We start from the raw sequence: 17833 nt of genomic DNA, 5'->3' as shown, positions 1-17833 counted from the left end.
GGATCCATTCTTTTCATCGGCCTCACAACTTCACAGCAATTCGTTATTTCTCATCAGTGTTATGATTAAATCGTATGTGATTTCTCTATTAACGGTTGTACAATTATACATATTACCTTACCCCATCAGCTATAATTTAAATCAACAATGTCCATGTGGTCTGTTGGAGAGCAAGAAAAGGCACAATTTATGCTAAAAGCTGCATTTAACCTTAATTGCTGTAATTGGTATTTTTCAATGGCACAGGGCTAAAAATTACAGTGTTTTGTTTGTACATATTAGATCTGTATGATGTTGTGCTTCCATTGCATTGTAAAACAAATGTGAAAGATTACAGGCATATTAGTTGCAAACATGCTATGTTTTTGTACAAAATAGTCTGTTTCTTACGAATATTCAGACCTTTAACATTGGTCTGGATCAGTGTGTTTTGCTGTCTTGGATGCAACCAGATACCTGGAGGAGCGCTAGGAATAAATGAAAGAGCCGTGGATGCTACTAACATTAGCAGCTTAACAGGTTTGACAAGGACATTGGCCCTCAGGGTGAAACAGAGCATGTCTAATTGAATTACATAAATAAATCTTAATGGAGCTTGGCAGGAGATATTCTGCTTCAAGTAAACACAATCAACTGTGAAAATGTCAATCTATTACCTGGGGTTTTTTCAATTAGTCTTGTTTTATTAAAATTAGATGATTAGACTTTTTTTTTATTTTAATATTACTTCCTAATTTTAAGGGGCTGTTTTCCTCAAACGGTCCACATTTCTGACATTTTCAACTCTTGCCGTGGATATCTGAGTGGTTTTGTGAGCTGATGTGACCACCTGTCAGCACAGACCACTTCCATGTAAATCTTTCAGTTGTGTTAACAAGGCTGTAAAAGAATGTGGAGCCTCTTGCTGTCTCCATCTACCTGCCTTCCTATCTGTTGCTGTTTGCTAACTCCTGCTTTTTAATGACTTTGTTGGAGTGCGTGTTCGCATCGCTACAGTCTCCATATGATAAGAGTGGATGAGAGAATGCTCACGCTCCTCGTGCACATGTTTAATTACATTCATCTCCTGGTGCACAGAAAGGAGACAAAGTGCATTGAGAAAGCAGCAGCAGTGTTGTTGGCGGAGGGGAGGTGGGGAGGAGACGAGCTCCAGCCTGCAAGCCCCAGACGGGCTGGCTCCGGAGGGGCTGCACCCAGGCACAGAGCTGCCTTTGTCAGGGTAATTATCCTGACGCTAACCCAGCACTGGTGGAGCTACTGGTTGGTAGGGCGGCTAACCCTCTAGCGCCACCATTCATTACTGGGGAGAAGTTGCTTCTTCTAAAGATGTTTCATGCATACAAAGGCACTGCATACACGTTTTCATTGTTACCAAACCAGAACATGCATTTCATCCTGGGTTACAAGGATGCATCCATGCACTTCCATTGGATTATCTAACCCAACACCATCACCATGATGGTGAAGCTTCTAGTTCCAGTCCCTGTGACGCTGCTTGTCTGTCCCGCCTCGATAGAATCTCCTAGCTTTCAGCAGCCTCTCGGGCCCCAGCCAGGAGGGACAGGCAGACAAGAAGTGCCAGAGGAAAGAGAGTGAAAGAGATAGCCAGGTATCTGCCAATCCTCTGTGTGTGTGTGAGTGTGTGTATGGAGGAACCAAAGGATTATCCCACAGGAGTTAAATGAAGCCTGTCCAAAACAAGGACACACTACCCAGCTCTTTAAACGGCTTCTGTTGACTGTAGTTGCTGTGTGAAAAAGGTGGCAGTTTGCCAGCAGGTTTGAAGTACAGCAGGAAACTCTATAGGCTTGATGATATAGTGTTGTTTACAGTGGCAGACAAGGAGCCATCTTCGGCAGCCAGTCTGTCTTCCTCTGCTTCTCCCTCTCACCCCTCACCTGTTGTTGAGGACACAGATCGCTTGCGTATGGAGAGACTGGATTTTTGTGCCATGTTGGGTCAATATTTCACTCTCCTTCAAAAGTTCCAGGAGTCTATTTGAGGTAGATTTATTGCTGGTAACATCAGTTGATATGTAAATAACAAGACTTTCATTTTGTGGCTAGGATTAGCAATCCAACCTTAGAAACCCCAACTGTAAATCAAATATTAAATCCCTTCAGCTCCATCACTCTTTCTTTGCTTTCCACTCTATTTGTTTTACTCTTTATGTATATATTTTTTTTTTATTTCTCAAAGCTTAGCTTTAACCCACCACCTAACTCTTTTTCCAGGGTTCCAAGGCTTGTTTTCTCCGAGACATCCCCTTCTCAGCTATTTACTTCCCCTGCTACGCCCACACCAAGGCTTACCTCACTGAGGAGGATGGAAGGATAGGACCCGGCAAAATGTTGTTTGCTGGAGCTCTAGCAGGTAAAGCACCTCCATCACCACAGCCTTTATTCTTCTGCACAAAACGAATAATGGACTTGTTTCAAGATTAGAGGCAAACAAACACTTTTCAGGTAATGCTAACAAACAAAATGAGTTCTGTAAGGACTGTGCACCCAGGATTCTTTAGCACAAATTTAAAAAAAAGAGGCAAATAATTTCCTGAACATACTGTTTAAAAGAAAAGAGAAAAATAAATAAGGTGAGGGAAAATTGCATCTTTAATTTCTGTTAGCACAAAAGGCCTTTAAGACAATCCCAAATAATAAGAAAACAATATTCTCCCTTACTAAAATATGTTGTTTAAAAGCACATGAAATAATTTAATTATTTCTAAAACTCTCAATGATAATCACATATTTTGAGCTAAAGAGCTCAGCTTTAGTTTATGTGAACAGGGAAACATGGGTTGAGGATTTGGCCGTCACTGTTTATTGTCACAACCTTTCCTTTTTAGCAAAGAAAAAATATTGATTTAATGGCACACATTTCTGCTTCTAGTTACAGTTTGTATTTAAAAGATAACGAGATGTAAAGCAAGGAGCAGAGAAAGCTTCCTAAAGACCCACTGCCCTATTCTCACCACATCTATTACGTTAAAAAGTTGTGCCTGACATGTTTTTTCACAGTTGATGGATAAGGAAGCTCTACTTTTATACATGTGAAACACAAAAGCAGCTTGATACACCAAGCTGATACAACAAGACACAGCAGCTTGTTTTCTTCTTGAATTTCCAATCTGCTGCTTCCTAATCCAGAAACACCAGCTACATCTTTCCTCAGAGCTTTTAGTCACTGTTCATTATCCTTAAACTGTACACTGTTTTCACCTATCCAACCATAACAAGCACATTTCAAGCACAACAAAACTGTAGTTGTATAGTAAACAATTTTGACAGTTTTTTCACTAACCTTTGTGTGAAACAGTTCAGCTCTATACATCACACAGGGTCCTCATTAACGTGCCTGCACATCCTGCAACTGTGGCAAATAGGCGGGGCCTGCACGCCATTAAAGCTGCGTATCATCTGGCTTATACGCCGTACACCCTGCTTAGATTCAGCGTTACAAGCGGTGCTTTGCCCATCTCAATCACAGGGCTGGCACAAACACAGCAGGGCTATTTCAATATCCAGACTGTCTCTGAGTATGTAGATGTGCAAAAATTTCATGTTCCCACTTTAAGCCAAAAAATAAGGATACTGGAAGATCTGCTGAATGAAGGCTGATATTCACTCTGCTTTTTGTGTCTCTACCAACTTCATTATTATTGCCAAGTGCTTCTTTAAAGGCAGTTGTTGAGTTTCTTTCTCCAGGTGCTTTGAGATCACTTTTTGTTGTTGATTGTTGTTGTGTAGATTAAATTGAATTTAACTGAATTAAATAAAAACTGTCTTTTGCTGTTTAATACTCCCCTCTATGGGCCTGTGTGGCAGAAGACAACTTGTATTGCTTTCACTGCTGAGTTGCAGAGGAAAGGACAGAATAAAATAGTTAATGTTTTTATTTGTTTTATTATTTGTTTACAAAATGCTACCTGACTGAATTTGGATATAACAAGCTTGTTCATCATTTTGTCTGAATTTTGCCTGAACTTTGATGGAGCTGGTGTGTGACTCTGTGGTCCTTGGGATCAGTGTGCAGTAGGATTTTAGAGCTTTTTTGGTAAACAGAGCTACCTGCTGCGTTGAGAGTTTACCGAAAGAGTTTTATTCAGAATAATCAGATGGTTTGTAAACTAAAGATGAACTTAATGTGTCTGAGGAACACCAGAGCTAAGTGATTGATCTTTATAGGTTCATCGTTCTGACTCCATTTTACTAGCAGGTTGTGGGATTTTTTGATTATAGGTGCTTATAGAGTCATGCTGTGAGATAACCTCAGACTTTCCAGGATCTTTGAAATCAGACAGTTAATTTCTAACTTTATAATCTGTTTAATAAGCTTTGCTTTTATAACCTGTCATCTCGGTTACTATAAATAGATCTTACATGATGGTTGTTCTAATGGCATTTTTTTTTTTGCTGTGTAAGTTTTCTAGTTCATACAATCTTGTGTTAGATTTTAAAATTGTAGCCTTGTACGACTTTTTTTTATATCTTTACAAACTTCTTCAACTAAGCCAAGAAAAACTAAAATTTCTCATTCAGGGCCACTGAGTTTATGAAATGAAATCTTTAGTGAGAGAGCAGGTCTCACTCTGCTCTCACCTCTCATCTCCACAGTAACAGTAGCAGAGCTCAGAGTTTGGGAGCCAAGCAGCTTCTGACCGCAGGCTCCATGGCGGTAGCTGCTAATTAGAGCGCTGCTCGCTGATTGGGGGACTGGGGTTTTGGAGCTGTGCTGCAGGGAAGCGCTTCAGAAGGCTGCCAAACAGGCCCACTGGAAGGCTTTCCAGTCTTAATATACTGTACATGTACACACACACACACACACACATGCTGGTGTATACTTAATGCATAGTAACCATGCAAGGAAGCAAAGCATAAAGTATCTTACTTCATGCTGCAGGGAAGCAGAATGCAGTCCTGTTGTCACATAGTGAACAGGCAGAGCAGGAGGAGCAAATCATTGCTGATGTCTCAACAACTTTGTCCACTACATTGTAACGGGATTCATCCAAAGCAAGGCTTTAATAGTAGATTTGTCCTTAAGTAAGACACTAATAACAGCCCTGCCAAGTAAAAATGCTTTAAAACTTCTTTATATTTGTTTTGATTCCTCTGAGATGTGTCAGCAGCACTCTCTTTTTGACGCAAAGGCACAGCGCTACATGGAAAAATCATAAATCCTGCCTCCATTTTTACTCTGCTTTCTCACCACATGACTGGCAGCCATGGCTTGCCGCAAACTCAAATGAGTCTCATGGCTTTTTTTTTTTTCTTTTTCACTATTTAGACACATTTATCATCCCACTTTCACATATATTTATCAGCAGTTGCATTCTGGCAATTAATGTTTTACAGCCAGTGCAGGAAATTGAATTACATGCTTGGTTTGTACGGCATTATTTAGCAAGGCTTTACTCTGGTCTGCGACCAACGCAGTGTTTGCCTTCTCTGTCTTGCATTCGTTGCTTTATCGTTAAAAGAAAAAGAAACGTGCAGCCCTCTTTTATCTCCTCTCCTCGGCACAGTGCAGGTGGTCAGTCCCCGCCGGGTGCAAGTCTGCTACCTAATGCTGAGTTGATCAGGCTTGCTGAATAGCTCGTTTGGCTGTTACAAAAACCGAGGAGTCAGAGTAAATCGTCAAGAGGGCAGTTGATGGTAATGACCGAGCCATCGATGATTGGGCCCATTCATGGCTGAAGTGGTTGGTGTGGGGGCTTTGCAGTCACTCCCCTAAGTCAGCCCGTCACTTTCCCCAGCATACAGGGAACAGTGTGCATTGCTCTCATTACCGTCCATTGTCTGGCCTCTTTCAAGCAGCTCTAAGAAAAGTGGCAGAGAGAGGAAAGGAAGAAAAAAGCCAGAGATTAAATAATGGCCTGTATTGGTTGATGGTGAAGTGATAGGAACTGGCCCTTACTTATGTATAGTCTATGAAACTGGCAGACTTGCTACAAGATGGTCAAGATTTGAGAAGACGTGTTTAAAAGCCGGAACAATAAGGGCTAAAACCACTCTATCAATCGATCGCTGATAGCTGCTTTTTTCCAACCATCCTATTTGTTTGGGTCTGATTTTAAATGTGCCCTTTATTTAAAATCAAACACTTTCAGCTCTTAAAAGAAACATGAAAAAGCATCCCACGACTACAGTTAGTAGCTCCTATACTCTTCCTACAGGCATGCCAGCGGCCTCTCTGGTGACCCCAGCAGATGTGATCAAAACCAGGCTACAGGTGGCAGCTCGCGCAGGCCAGACCACCTACAGCGGCCTGATGGACTGCTTCTGGAAGATACTCAGGGAAGAAGGGCCCCGCGCCTTCTGGAAAGGAGCTGAAGGTAGACCAAATTTAGCTTTGCAAAAAGTAGCTTGTGGTCTGCAGATATATGTTGGTATCTTACTCCTAGTGTTTCAGCCTCGTAGCTCTCAGTATTGTGCAAGCCAATAATTATAGTTGAATTTTAGGGCAAAAAAAAGTATTTTTGCCACCTCCTTGTATTTTATAGTCTTCTGAGTGAATAAGTAAGAATACTTGATCAAGACTTTGTGTTTCATTATCAATTTTCTCTCGAAAGGCAAAAGTAAAAATCATTTAATCATCTAAAATTAAGCTATAACAGAGATCCCCACATAATTTCAGATGCTGTACAGAAAATGGCTAAACACAAACATAACATATTTCTTCTTTTACCATTTTCACTACCAAATCAATTCAGTTTTTTACATGAGTGTAAATAGAAAAGTAAGTAAAAGTGTAATGTTACATTCACAACCCTCTATAAAAGATGCATGTTTATGTATTTATCTTTTGTTTTCTAGAAGCAGTTTTGAATACAGCTTAAAAAGAAAAAAACTTTACAAGGCATGCCTCACCACTCAGCAGCCATCTTGGAAATGCCTCCGGGTGGTTATTTTGGGTTAACAAGACCAAGTCTCTGTCTAAATGAATAGAGAGAAAACCAAAGTTGCAATTTAAATGGTCACTGTGACAAAAAAAACGGCATATATACCTATCAAATCTGATAGGAAACCTGTAAAATGTTTTGTGACTGCCCAAGCGTGAAGCCCCCCCCCAATCACCCCAACTGTCAAGATCTTGACAGAAGCTCCCTTTGAATGAAACATCCAAGAGCGTAGCAAAAAAGAGCAATTTGTCAATGTTCAAGACACCCCCACAAAAATGAAATGTGATGATTTATGTCTTTTGTTAGAGCGGTGACCTAGTTATGCACATTAACCGAATGTGTGAAAGTAGTACAGCAATATTGTTGTTATGTTGTTGTAAATTTACAGTGTAAAGCCAAGCTCTAGTAAAAGATATTCCTGTAAGTTAATGTCTAAAAAGAAGAACTAAACTAACTTCAGTTGTCTCTGCAGCCCGAGTGTTTCGGTCCTCCCCACAGTTTGGAGTGACCCTGGTGACCTATGAACTCCTGCAGCGCTGGTTCTACGTTGACTTCGGAGGCCAGTAAGTCTCTCACCAACCTCCTTCTTATAAGCTACCTGGCCTGCATCCGAGATCTTAAATTCCACAAACCTGTCACTCACCATAAACCGTGCAAATATCTTTCTGGAGCTAGAATCTTAGAGTTGTTATCAAAGACGTCCTGCCGGAACAACGGCCATTTTTCCAGCACACAATGTGACACGGCATGTCCTCACTCCTCTACAAGAAAAAAAGGAAATGCCACAAGACCAAAAATAAATTCTGAGCACATTAGCTGACAGGCTGAAGATTTCACTCAAAACTCTGGATGTGCCAATTTTTTCAAACACCAGAGTTTTACAGCACCATCATCAGGGCCGACAGCATCCATTTGACTCGTTTCCTTTCTCCACTTCGGGGACTGGAACAAGCTCATTTTCCTCCCCAGAATAGGTCACTGTCCACAATGCTTCTCTCCTTCTATAGAGTTAAAAAAGCTTCAGTGGGGAATGGAGTCGGCTGCTCCTTTTAATGGACAGCTGAGACTGTGTTGCACACGTATGTATCCATCAGATTGCACAATGCTTTTGCACATAGGCCTTCCCTGCTAAATGCTTCCAGCGACATAAAATCAGCAGCAGATCCAGTGAGTGTGCAGTGTGGTCTGGACCGAGTTCACGCCTGCTCCTCTGCTGTCTGTGTTGGCAGCGAACCCGAGCGCTCGGCGTGAAATCTTTGAGGGTTTTATTTAGTTCTGCTCTCAGAGAGAAATGCTAAACAGTTCCATTTTTGATTTTCTAGTAGGATGTTTATTTCTGCAGCGAATGGTGTAAAATTTGATCATATTAATTTAAGATTCAATGAAGATGAAGATAAAACTCCCATCTGTTCAGTTTTCACCATTTCCCCTTTAACTTTACCACCTTTCACATGCCGTTTTCCTCCCCTTGTCTCACTGTGCTCCTGGCTTCCTCCTCCTCCTTGTCTCTCTTCTTCTCTGCACACCACAGAAAGCCGGCTGGCTCTGAGCCCACCCCCAAGTCTCGGATCAGCCTGCCGGCGCCCAACCCTGACCACATTGGAGGCTTCAGGTTGGCCGTGGCCACATTCGCTGGCATCGAAAGCAAATTTGGACTCCATCTCCCACGCTACACTGTGGCAATGGCAGGAGACCCTACCAAATCAAGCGCCCCATGAACCTTCATGGGTAGGAGGTCTGAGACACCAACTCGTTTTTAAAATGTTATTTATTTAAAAAATTTTCTCTTCTGTTTATATTGACTCTATATGCAGTCTCATAAATTAACGAGGCTATTAGCAAAGTTAGCTTTCTGTAGGACATTGAGCTAGTCCAAAACATGCATAGAAGGGCTTGTAGAAATCTTTACTTCCTTTTTAAAAATGAAAAAAACTCTGTTTCTGTTGCAGCTTTTGCCACCGTCTTTCTTTTGTTGCTTTACTTTCAAAAGCAGATTATTCATATGATTATATCAGGCTGAAGAAAGTCTGTGGCACATAATGTATATATGAGGAATCCAGAGACATATTTTCATATCTTTATGGCTATATTAGACCCGAGTTGCTCTTTCCACAATGCAGCCACAAGATTACAACCAAAAAGTACTTGAATGTAAAGATGCAGCATAACGTCTGACTGTATATAATGTTTACTGTTGTAAGATGTTTAGTTTTGAGTATAAATGTATGCAGATGTGTAAATATCTGAGACAGCTGGCACCAGATGTAGTTTTGCGGTGTGTTACGACTGAGTATTTAAGTTTGTACAGTGCAGAGGATGTAGGAGTTACATATGGTGTGTAATAATTGTGCCTTACAGAACGTATGGCAGCAACATGTGTACTGAGAGTAAAGAGAAACTTATATTAGTAAACTGGTGTACGCTGGTTTTATTTCCAGTATTACTTGGCTGAATTCTGCAAAAAACAAGCAAGTTGGTCGGCTATCTTTTAATAGCAAACAGCAGGTTTCACAGTAATCACTCTGAATTACAATATACCTCTTAATAGTTACACTTCATTATAGAATATACAGTTGCAGCTTTCATTCAGTACAGAAAAGCACACTTGATTCAGTTTCTGACACTTACTGAAACATAAAGCAGCTCCATGTTCTGTACCAGGAATATTTTAGGAATGTGCATGCAGGCTTAATACAGAGAAAAGAAGCACAACATAGTGTGAACATGACTTTTTGTAAACAATACATGACTATTCAACGACCCTGCTTTATTTTTGCCATAGTGCAAAGCATTGGTACAGTACACATATCTTCATAAGGCTATAAGACTGCCACTTTTTATATACTGAAGGTTCATGAGTTGCAAGCAACACATCACCTAAAGTTGTTAATCAAATAAAAAAGACAGACAAATCAGTCGTCAAGTCAACAGTTTACCCATTTCTGGACAGTGTGCACCTACGAAGAGAACAAATGCGAAATTACAAAGAAAGCTCTTTCTTGTGTGGCGCAGACTGGAACGTGTATGTGAAGGTGGAGAAACAAAAGTGAGTGAGTGAGGAGCACATGCCACAGTGACACCGATGAAAGCGCGCCAGGTCCCCGATTCACTCCAACTATGGTTATGGAGTCCTTTTCTATGAAGCCAGCTCCATAGGCCCCTCTTCCTCGCCATCTGCCCGGTTAGCTCGAATCTCCATCAGTGTGCGAGCGAAGCGTGCCCAGTCATCAGTGTGGGTCACCGAAAGCTGGAGGGATCACAGACAAACGTGTGAGATATTACTGCACTTCACTCATCTAAAAAATCTACAATATCATGTAATTTAAGCACAAACTCCTGGAAAATGGCTCTAACATGAACAGCATATTTCTACTGTTCACCTTGTGAAAGTAGAAAAAAAAAAGGTAAAATGGTTGCTTTTGTTCCTGTTTCCACTCTAATATAATCCAGAGGCTGCATGCAAGAATGCTCATGTCTGCAGGTTTTACCCTGCCAGCCACCTCACATAAGGTCTGGAGTATCTCATTCTTTTTTTGCTGGCCTGTGTAGTGATTTCCACACCTTTAGCTAGTCTACAGATATGTCCATGTACATGTGGTATCATACATTCATCTCTATGGATCGGTCTATAGGCTCTTCTGCCATCCTCGACATGCTGCTTCTGGAGTATTTCCAGAGGTTGAAAGTAACTTACATCAACTCTCTCCTGCTGTGTAGTACAGTATAGATGTGAACAGGCAGCAGTTGGTTTGCTTTGCAGCACAATGTTTGCAGTTTATATGTGGAAACTGCTGCAAAGCATTTTGCTGCCAAGGGAAGCCTTCACATTTAGCCCTCTGATGTCCGAATTACTGAAAAACAGTGCTGCAATGTTTTTCTACCGACATGTACAGTGATGATTTTCTTTATTTTCAAATTCATTCAGTATTTTGTTTTTTTTTTTCTATTCTATAAAAATATTTATAAAATCATATTTGTCAAATGTCTTTAATATAGCTATTCTATTAGAGCATTGCTGTTTAATTTTATGTTCCTGTTTTTCACTGAGGCAAACCTGGTAATTACAACATGTATATATACTAGGAATGCACCAATACTACATTTTTTCAAACTGAGTACTAGTACTTACATTTGAGTACTTGCAGATACAGAGTACTGATATGAGTCCTAATAAATCCCATTACACTTCACAGCTATGGACTGTAGTTAATTGTGTGATGTATCAAATGGGTCATCTTTAAACATAAGGCTTGAAAACTGTCAGAATGTTCAAAAATATGGAGGATAAAGTTGTTTTTGCTGGATTATATTTACAAAACCCTGCAGGACGCTGGCTCAAGAGGTCCGAAGTTGGTGATCCCTGAGTTAGCGGTTTGATCCTTGGATTACCCAGACTACATCCTTGTTCTAGTGGTACCTACTGGAGTCGAACTGATTATTACCTGGCCAATCAGTGGCTTGCACTCTTCAGACATCACATATAACCCTGGCCGAGTACATACTAAAAGTGCCAGGAATCCAGGTGCTAATGGAAAACCCTAAAAACCTTTGCGTCAAGTCAAGTTGAGCCGAGTAGGTACTGTTACAACTATAGTGTAACAATGCAAGAAGGTGTTACATTTGCCACATATACAGGTACTAATAGGGGCATATACAAACATATAAGGCGAGTGAAGGATGGTAAACATCCTAAGCTGTATTTACCAAACAGATACATCCTGCTGCATTCCTTGCTGCGGGTTTCTGAGTTGTTCACTCTCATTTTCAGGGTCAGATTTGGGCCCATGTACGGCTGTATGTTTTGTGTGGTTTGTTTAAGAGTTCTACCGGTGTTTCTATGATGAAAACAGTGCGCGCTCCCAACAACTACTCCCAGTAGTTGACCAAGCCCGCAGCCCGCATCAGAGGGGGGCGGGGCTCTGGGAAGAGTCTCATTCTGCTTGTTTCTGGCAGTGGCTGATCTGAGGGGATCAATATAAAACAAATAAAGGGGTATGTGAAAAACACTGAATTGATTCCTGCCCTTGAGGACTCAAATATTAAAATAAATTAGCCTGAAATGAGCCACTTTAAGTATAATAACAGCTTTCATGAAACAGGATGTGCAGCTATCAGGAGTGTTTGAATTTTGTTGATATTTGATCATAATGTCGATGAGTCTGAAATGGCTGATTATAAATGATCTTGTGGTGATTTTGTTACATCATTTGACAGCAGCTTATCCACATAAAAACAATGAGCAAAATGGTCTAGTTTCATAAAGGCATTTCCTAACACCACAGTGTTTGGTTGCCTAAAACGTCACATCAGATGCAGATACCATTACACGAGGTGTAAAACTAAATATTGTTCCTGTCTCTGGTTGTGCACAGTGAGTCAGAGTGAGTGGGAATGAGCGGCAGCACGCCGCCACCCAAGATGTCTGCAAACCGTTTGCCAAGCCAAGTTGTAATTAATCAGGAACTAAGCACCCCTCCGCCCCATGGTCACAGCAGGGGGCTCCTCCAGAACTTCATCTATATGGTGCTGATGAGTAAGCAGCATGTAAACAGACAACAAGAGGCTTGAACATTGAAGAAACAGTGCTGACTGATGTCTGGATAACATAAAAAAACAGTAAATCCAGAACAATCTCATGTTATGAAGCCAGGATGAGGACATGTCACCCATTAGGCAGTTTTATTCCATGATGTGCTTTTTCCACACGTCAACATCGGTATACTAGTAAAAAAAAAAGTCCTTCCTGATTATAAATATGCTAAAACTAATTTGTTTAGAGTAAAATAAAACTGAAATGGAAGTATAAGTTATTTGGCTTTCCTGGAAAAATCTCAACACTTGCAGTTATTTCCAGGACTACTTTTCTAAAGGCATCTCATTCTTTTTTTCCACATTTTTTTCATCCCCAGTTTTAGCAATATGGGTGAGTTAGCAGTGAAGTAAATACCTCCACCACCACCACTGCACACACAACACAGACTGCTATAAAACCTTTCAGCCCAGCTCACTTTTATTGATGACTCTTCCTTACCATCAACCCGCCAACCATGGAGGCCACCAGCTCTGCTGAGCCTCCTTACGGCTTACCGCACTACAAAAAGATGCTAAAATTAGCCGAGCGGCTAGGCTAACATGCTCTCACATGGGGGATCTTAACCAGAGACCTTTAAACATGGCAGAATATACAGGCACAGGCAGAGAGGCTGGCCGCTTTGTGGTGACAGCATTTTACAGAAACACCATAGACCGATGGGGGAAAAAAAAAGGAAGAAAACCAAACCTTCAAACCATCATCCATGGTAATGCTGACAGTTTGATAAACATACTGGGTTAAAAAACTTGAAATCCTCAGCTGTGTTTCATGTGGACATTTTTCAGCAGAAACTGCACTTAAAGCCTCTATTATAGCAGCTAAAGTCCTGTCAGCCGATAAAATACCCATGAAACACAGCTGAGGTGCTATGCTCTGAAACCCAGCAAATAAATCTGTAAAATCTTGACTCAGTTGCATAATTTTTAAGTACTGAATTTTTCTTATCCTGCTACAGTTCCACTGGATTAAAGCCATGCAATATATATATTTTTTGGTTATTGCACTCCTGCTTTTTGTACCTGGGCTGTAATTAAATCTTAAATGTATGAAAACTTAAGCCCACAAGGACCAACATCTTCATGCATCACCGCAGACAGCATGAATCCATCAACTGTTTTTTTTATTTTAATAAAAAAAATACAATAAATGTAATATATTATAAAACATTTCTAAGTACACGGATATTATCTGTACCTCTCCTGTATCGTAGATCCAAACTCGGCCCTCTGAGTCCCCCACAGCCACCTCCTTCCCTGCTGATGACCAGCGAACTCTGTTGAGAGCTGAAGCGCCCTCAATGGTCACGCTTGCAGTTGGTACCTGTGAGGAAAAAAAGATTAAAGAGGGTTACTATGTTTTTGTTTTCTTTTTTTCATTTTTTAAATAGCTTTAAAGAGGTTTTGCACATGTTAAAAAGTTATTCGCTCTCACAGAAACACTACTCCTGAAACCGTTTGGCTTTTCTCCTATTATCACTATCTAGTACATTAGCAGCATGCTTGGCAAGTTTAGCAAGTCTCAAACCAACAATGAGCAACAACCTCAGGGTCCTTCTTCTCTGGCCAATCAGCTGATCAGTCAGATCACACAGGACCTTTTTCCCCTGAGAGAAACAGTTTCAAACTGTCGACATGTACTGTACCAGAAAAATAATGTCATTTTGAACATGAAGGCACATGTAGACCTCTTGACTTAATGAGTCCAAACAACTTGGGCTCTTTACACAAACCAACAGTTTACATGCTACAAATGTCATATTACATGCAAATCGAACATTTAGATTTAAATTAGGATGTATATTATGTAACAATAAGGAAATGGCAGATATAACCCGAACTTAGATTTTTCAGAGGAAATCAGTTAAAATATCGTATGAAATCCTTAATGGTGCACATTAAGTTTATAAATCCAATAAGGACATTAAAAAAAAACATCTCTACTCTGCCACCTGCAGGCAGAAGCTTTTACTTCTGCTACAGCTGCTCTTTAATGTGTCTGAGTATATAAATTTGTTAATGGTCAATGCTGATAATAAATGGGTGAATAATTTCCGCATCTGTTCCTACTGGTGGATTAATCTGGAGATAATCTTCCATGTTTTAACCAAAACTGAGTACAATAAATATCTACCGTCACACCACGAGCCTTGAAGCCTTCCTTCTTTTCATTTATTGACCATAATAGCTATTCTTTCTAATGCTGATTGTAAAACATGAGCACTGTGCCATTACAGAGCAAATTTACCTCACAATAGAACAGGTTCATCTAAATCCACTAGAGGTTAGACAAACAAAGCTGTTGAGTTTACAGCTCCTCATCCAGCTGCATGCATGCAGGGCTATTTACTGCAACGCTGTGTTTGCTGTTATGGGTGAGCTGATGCTCTTTTGAGCTCTCACATTGCACCTTTAAAAAAACCTAAAACCATCTGCAGTGTTTCCATAAACTGTTCCTGACATGTGGCAGGCGAGTCTGACACATGTCACCAGTGGAGACAGCGGCCCTGGCATCACGTCTCCTCACACACCGAGCTTCTGCGCGTTTAAAGCAGCGCTAACCACAAACTGACTGCCATTAGCCCGCTAGCTTCCACTGCTCTGTAAGAATGGATCTGAACTGAGCACTATAAATTGGCTGCGTGTGTGTGTGTGTGTGTGTGTGGTGGAAATGAGAACCAGGCGCACTGCTCTGTTAATGCTGTTATGACTGTGTGTGTTTAATATGATGGCAACAATGGAAGCCTGTTGCTATTAGACTGTGTGTGAGTAAATGTGTATGCATGTGTTCGGTACATCCGTTTGTGTGAGTGTGTGTCTGAGCAAATGTTTCTCATAAAGCACATTGTTAGCCGAGTTAGGCCACCGATAATGAACTCTTCCTCTGTCTGTGAAAAGGCTGCTGTTGAGGGAGCCATGGGAAACTTATCATCTGTGCAGCAGAGGGAGGCCCCGGCGCTACTGATGGACTTGTGGTGACCAGGAGCGATGAAACCAGAAGGACAACCAAAGTGTAACTTAAAATCCTGTAGCAAGTTGCTTTTATCCAGGTGGAGAAAATGAGAAATGTGGGAGAATATTATGAGAGAGGAGGGAGAGTATCTGTCAAGATGCAGATCTATTAAGGTTGAAGTCACTGTGGGTGTTGTCTCCATGGAAACCAAGAGAGAAGGAGAATGGAGGATCCTTTTATCCCTACTTTTACCTGAGTGATCAAAGGTTTGGTGCCCACTCTGCTGCCAGCATAGTGACAAAGTATGATTTTCTGAATTATGGTTGGAGGTACATTTTTGATCCATACCAAGAGTTTGATGAAAGAAGTGAAACATTCTCACCAGTCTATTGAAGATGAAGCTACAAGAAGATCACTCGCTAACACATCTTACTGTTTTATTTGACTGTACCTAAAAACGGATGCAGTTTTTTTTTTTTTTTCATGATTTCATGATCACAATTTCTCACCAAAAATTGGCGATTTTGACACTTTTATTTTTCTGAGGGTTAACAGAGTGAGGTGTTGGATTTAGGGATCTCAAACTGCAACCAACTGAACAAACACCCCAGTTCTCTCTTTCCAAGTAACCTCTCTCTGTATGCTGCGGGAAGGTGGATCATAAGTCATGCTGTTTTACAAGTCACTCCCACTAAAATCCTAACCCTGCACCGCTACCCTAAACAACTGAATTGGAAATGGGTGGGGTTGAAGCTGTGACCCTCCAACAGAGGCATACTTGGTCCTGCTGGGTCACGCTTGGCAGCACAGTGACCAACACGGCTGCTGAATCCAGTTCATATGACCATCTAAAGGAGTTTTATAGATGAATCAACATGAAAAGTAAACACACAGAGTACCACTTTGAATCAACAAATGAAGCTAAAGCTCTCTGGGCGCTGGAATCTGGCGGCCCACTGCTCCTAGCAACAAGGATGGGTTAAATGCAGAGATAGAATTTCCTAGCTGGGATCAATCAAGTTGAATAAATTACATTAAAGCCATCCAAAAGAAGCAGTGACTGATAAGAAAATATTACTAAAGGGTTAAACCATCACAAACAGCTGCTACGAATCTATAGAGATGAACAACATCTGTAAACTGATCTGTTCTGAATAATCCTGTTTTTATAGAATAAAATAATTTATAAATATATATATACAATAAACATACAGAAAAATTTTCTTTGCATTGTTTTTTTCCATTTCCTTGGGACAAGAAATTTAAGAGCCAATGTGATTAATAACAGGTAGTAATACAATAGTAAAATCTTACACTTATTTTTGGCATTACTTACTCAAACCAAGTGGTAGAGATGGCTCAAGGATGTGTGCTTCCACTTAGAGTCACAGAAAAACTTGCTTTCCAAATGGTTGAGCAGACTGTTAAAGGTAATCTGGGTTTCTATTGTAATAGAGAATATTTCATGTAGTGCTGGAAATAATTACTTTGGGCTGAATGAAGAGTTTGGGGTTGTACGATTAAAAATAACAAGAAATGAACATAATCTATGAGTGAAATTTAATCCAATTTAATCTGTGTGAACTGATCTTTAAGCTGCTGTGGAGTGTGAATAATTTATTTCTGCCACCAGATTCTCAGAAATGTTTGATAAGCTCTCAGTGTGCTGATAGTTAGCTGAAAAAGTCTTTTCTTTATCCTATTTAATATTAAACTCAGCGTATAATTAAATAAGGAAGTGAGGTAGTGACCTTAAATTAACTCATCTTAAAATAACTGCTGCCCCACAACTTTATGAAACTGAACCTTTGGTCTGAACTTTTTTTTTATTATTATTATTTTCATGAGACTGTGGACTGAGGGCTCGAGCTCTCTGCTCATGGTCTCTGGCACATCTGTGGACTCCTCTGATGGAACACAGTGTGGGAGGAAGATGGGATGAGGTGGTGGGGTCCTGAGGTTGCCTGAACGTTAGATAGAGGTTGTAGAAATGTTAGTGGGATGGCTGGGTGGGAGCCAGAATGAGGAGATGTCACCCGGTCTGATTTAAAGCACGGGCTGTGGGAAACGCCTACAGGGGAATCTTGAATCTCGTGTGCATGTGGGGAGCCTTGGGTGTTTGGTTGTGTGGTTGGGCTGAGCCCCAGCAATGGGCCCTGAGGACACCAAACACACACGCACATCAAGGCTACATAACACAGCTAAAAAAAAAAAGCCCATGATGACCTGAATTCACACACCTCAGTGTCGTTGTTGAGGTTCCACAGGTCCAGGCGGCCCATGCCATCCACGGCAGCAAAGATGGCGGGATGCACGGGCGACCACATGACGTCATACACATAGTCAGCGTTGTCCTCAAAAGAGTACAGAGGCTTGTTGTGCTGAAA

The 17833-nt window shown here is 40.8% G+C and overlaps 2 protein-coding genes across 18 annotated transcripts in view; one reads left to right on the top strand and one right to left on the bottom strand.

The window, feature by feature from the left end:
• The window catches only part of LOC121656943 (calcium-binding mitochondrial carrier protein Aralar2), a 53003-nt gene extending 43698 nt beyond the window's left edge, over positions 1-9305 (top strand). For all 5 annotated transcript variants that reach the window (XM_042012189.1, XM_042012187.1, XM_042012191.1 and 2 more), the window contains 4 exons: positions 2235-2373; positions 6179-6337; positions 7377-7467; positions 8436-9305. In XM_042012189.1, the coding sequence (XP_041868123.1) occupies positions 2235-2373; positions 6179-6337; positions 7377-7467; positions 8436-8622 (576 nt within the window). In that variant the 3' untranslated portion in view covers positions 8623-9305. The remainder of the gene's footprint in view (positions 1-2234; positions 2374-6178; positions 6338-7376; positions 7468-8435) is intronic.
• A 72-nt stretch (positions 9306-9377) lies between these two features.
• The window catches only part of LOC121656944 (cytoplasmic dynein 1 intermediate chain 1), a 55584-nt gene continuing 47128 nt past the window's right edge, over positions 9378-17833 (bottom strand). For all 13 annotated transcript variants that reach the window (XM_042012197.1, XM_042012193.1, XM_042012194.1 and 10 more), the window contains 3 exons: positions 17687-17827; positions 13692-13817; positions 9378-10151 (listed from right to left, as the gene is read on the bottom strand). In XM_042012197.1, the coding sequence (XP_041868131.1) occupies positions 10041-10151; positions 13692-13817; positions 17687-17827 (378 nt within the window). In that variant the 3' untranslated portion in view covers positions 9378-10040. The remainder of the gene's footprint in view (positions 10152-13691; positions 13818-17686; positions 17828-17833) is intronic.

The sequence above is a fragment of the Melanotaenia boesemani genome, chromosome 17 (assembly GCF_017639745.1).
Source record: "Melanotaenia boesemani isolate fMelBoe1 chromosome 17, fMelBoe1.pri, whole genome shotgun sequence".
NCBI classification, from domain to species: Eukaryota; Metazoa; Chordata; class Actinopteri; order Atheriniformes; family Melanotaeniidae; genus Melanotaenia; species Melanotaenia boesemani.
This window is presented reverse-complemented; position numbering and strand designations above follow the sequence as displayed.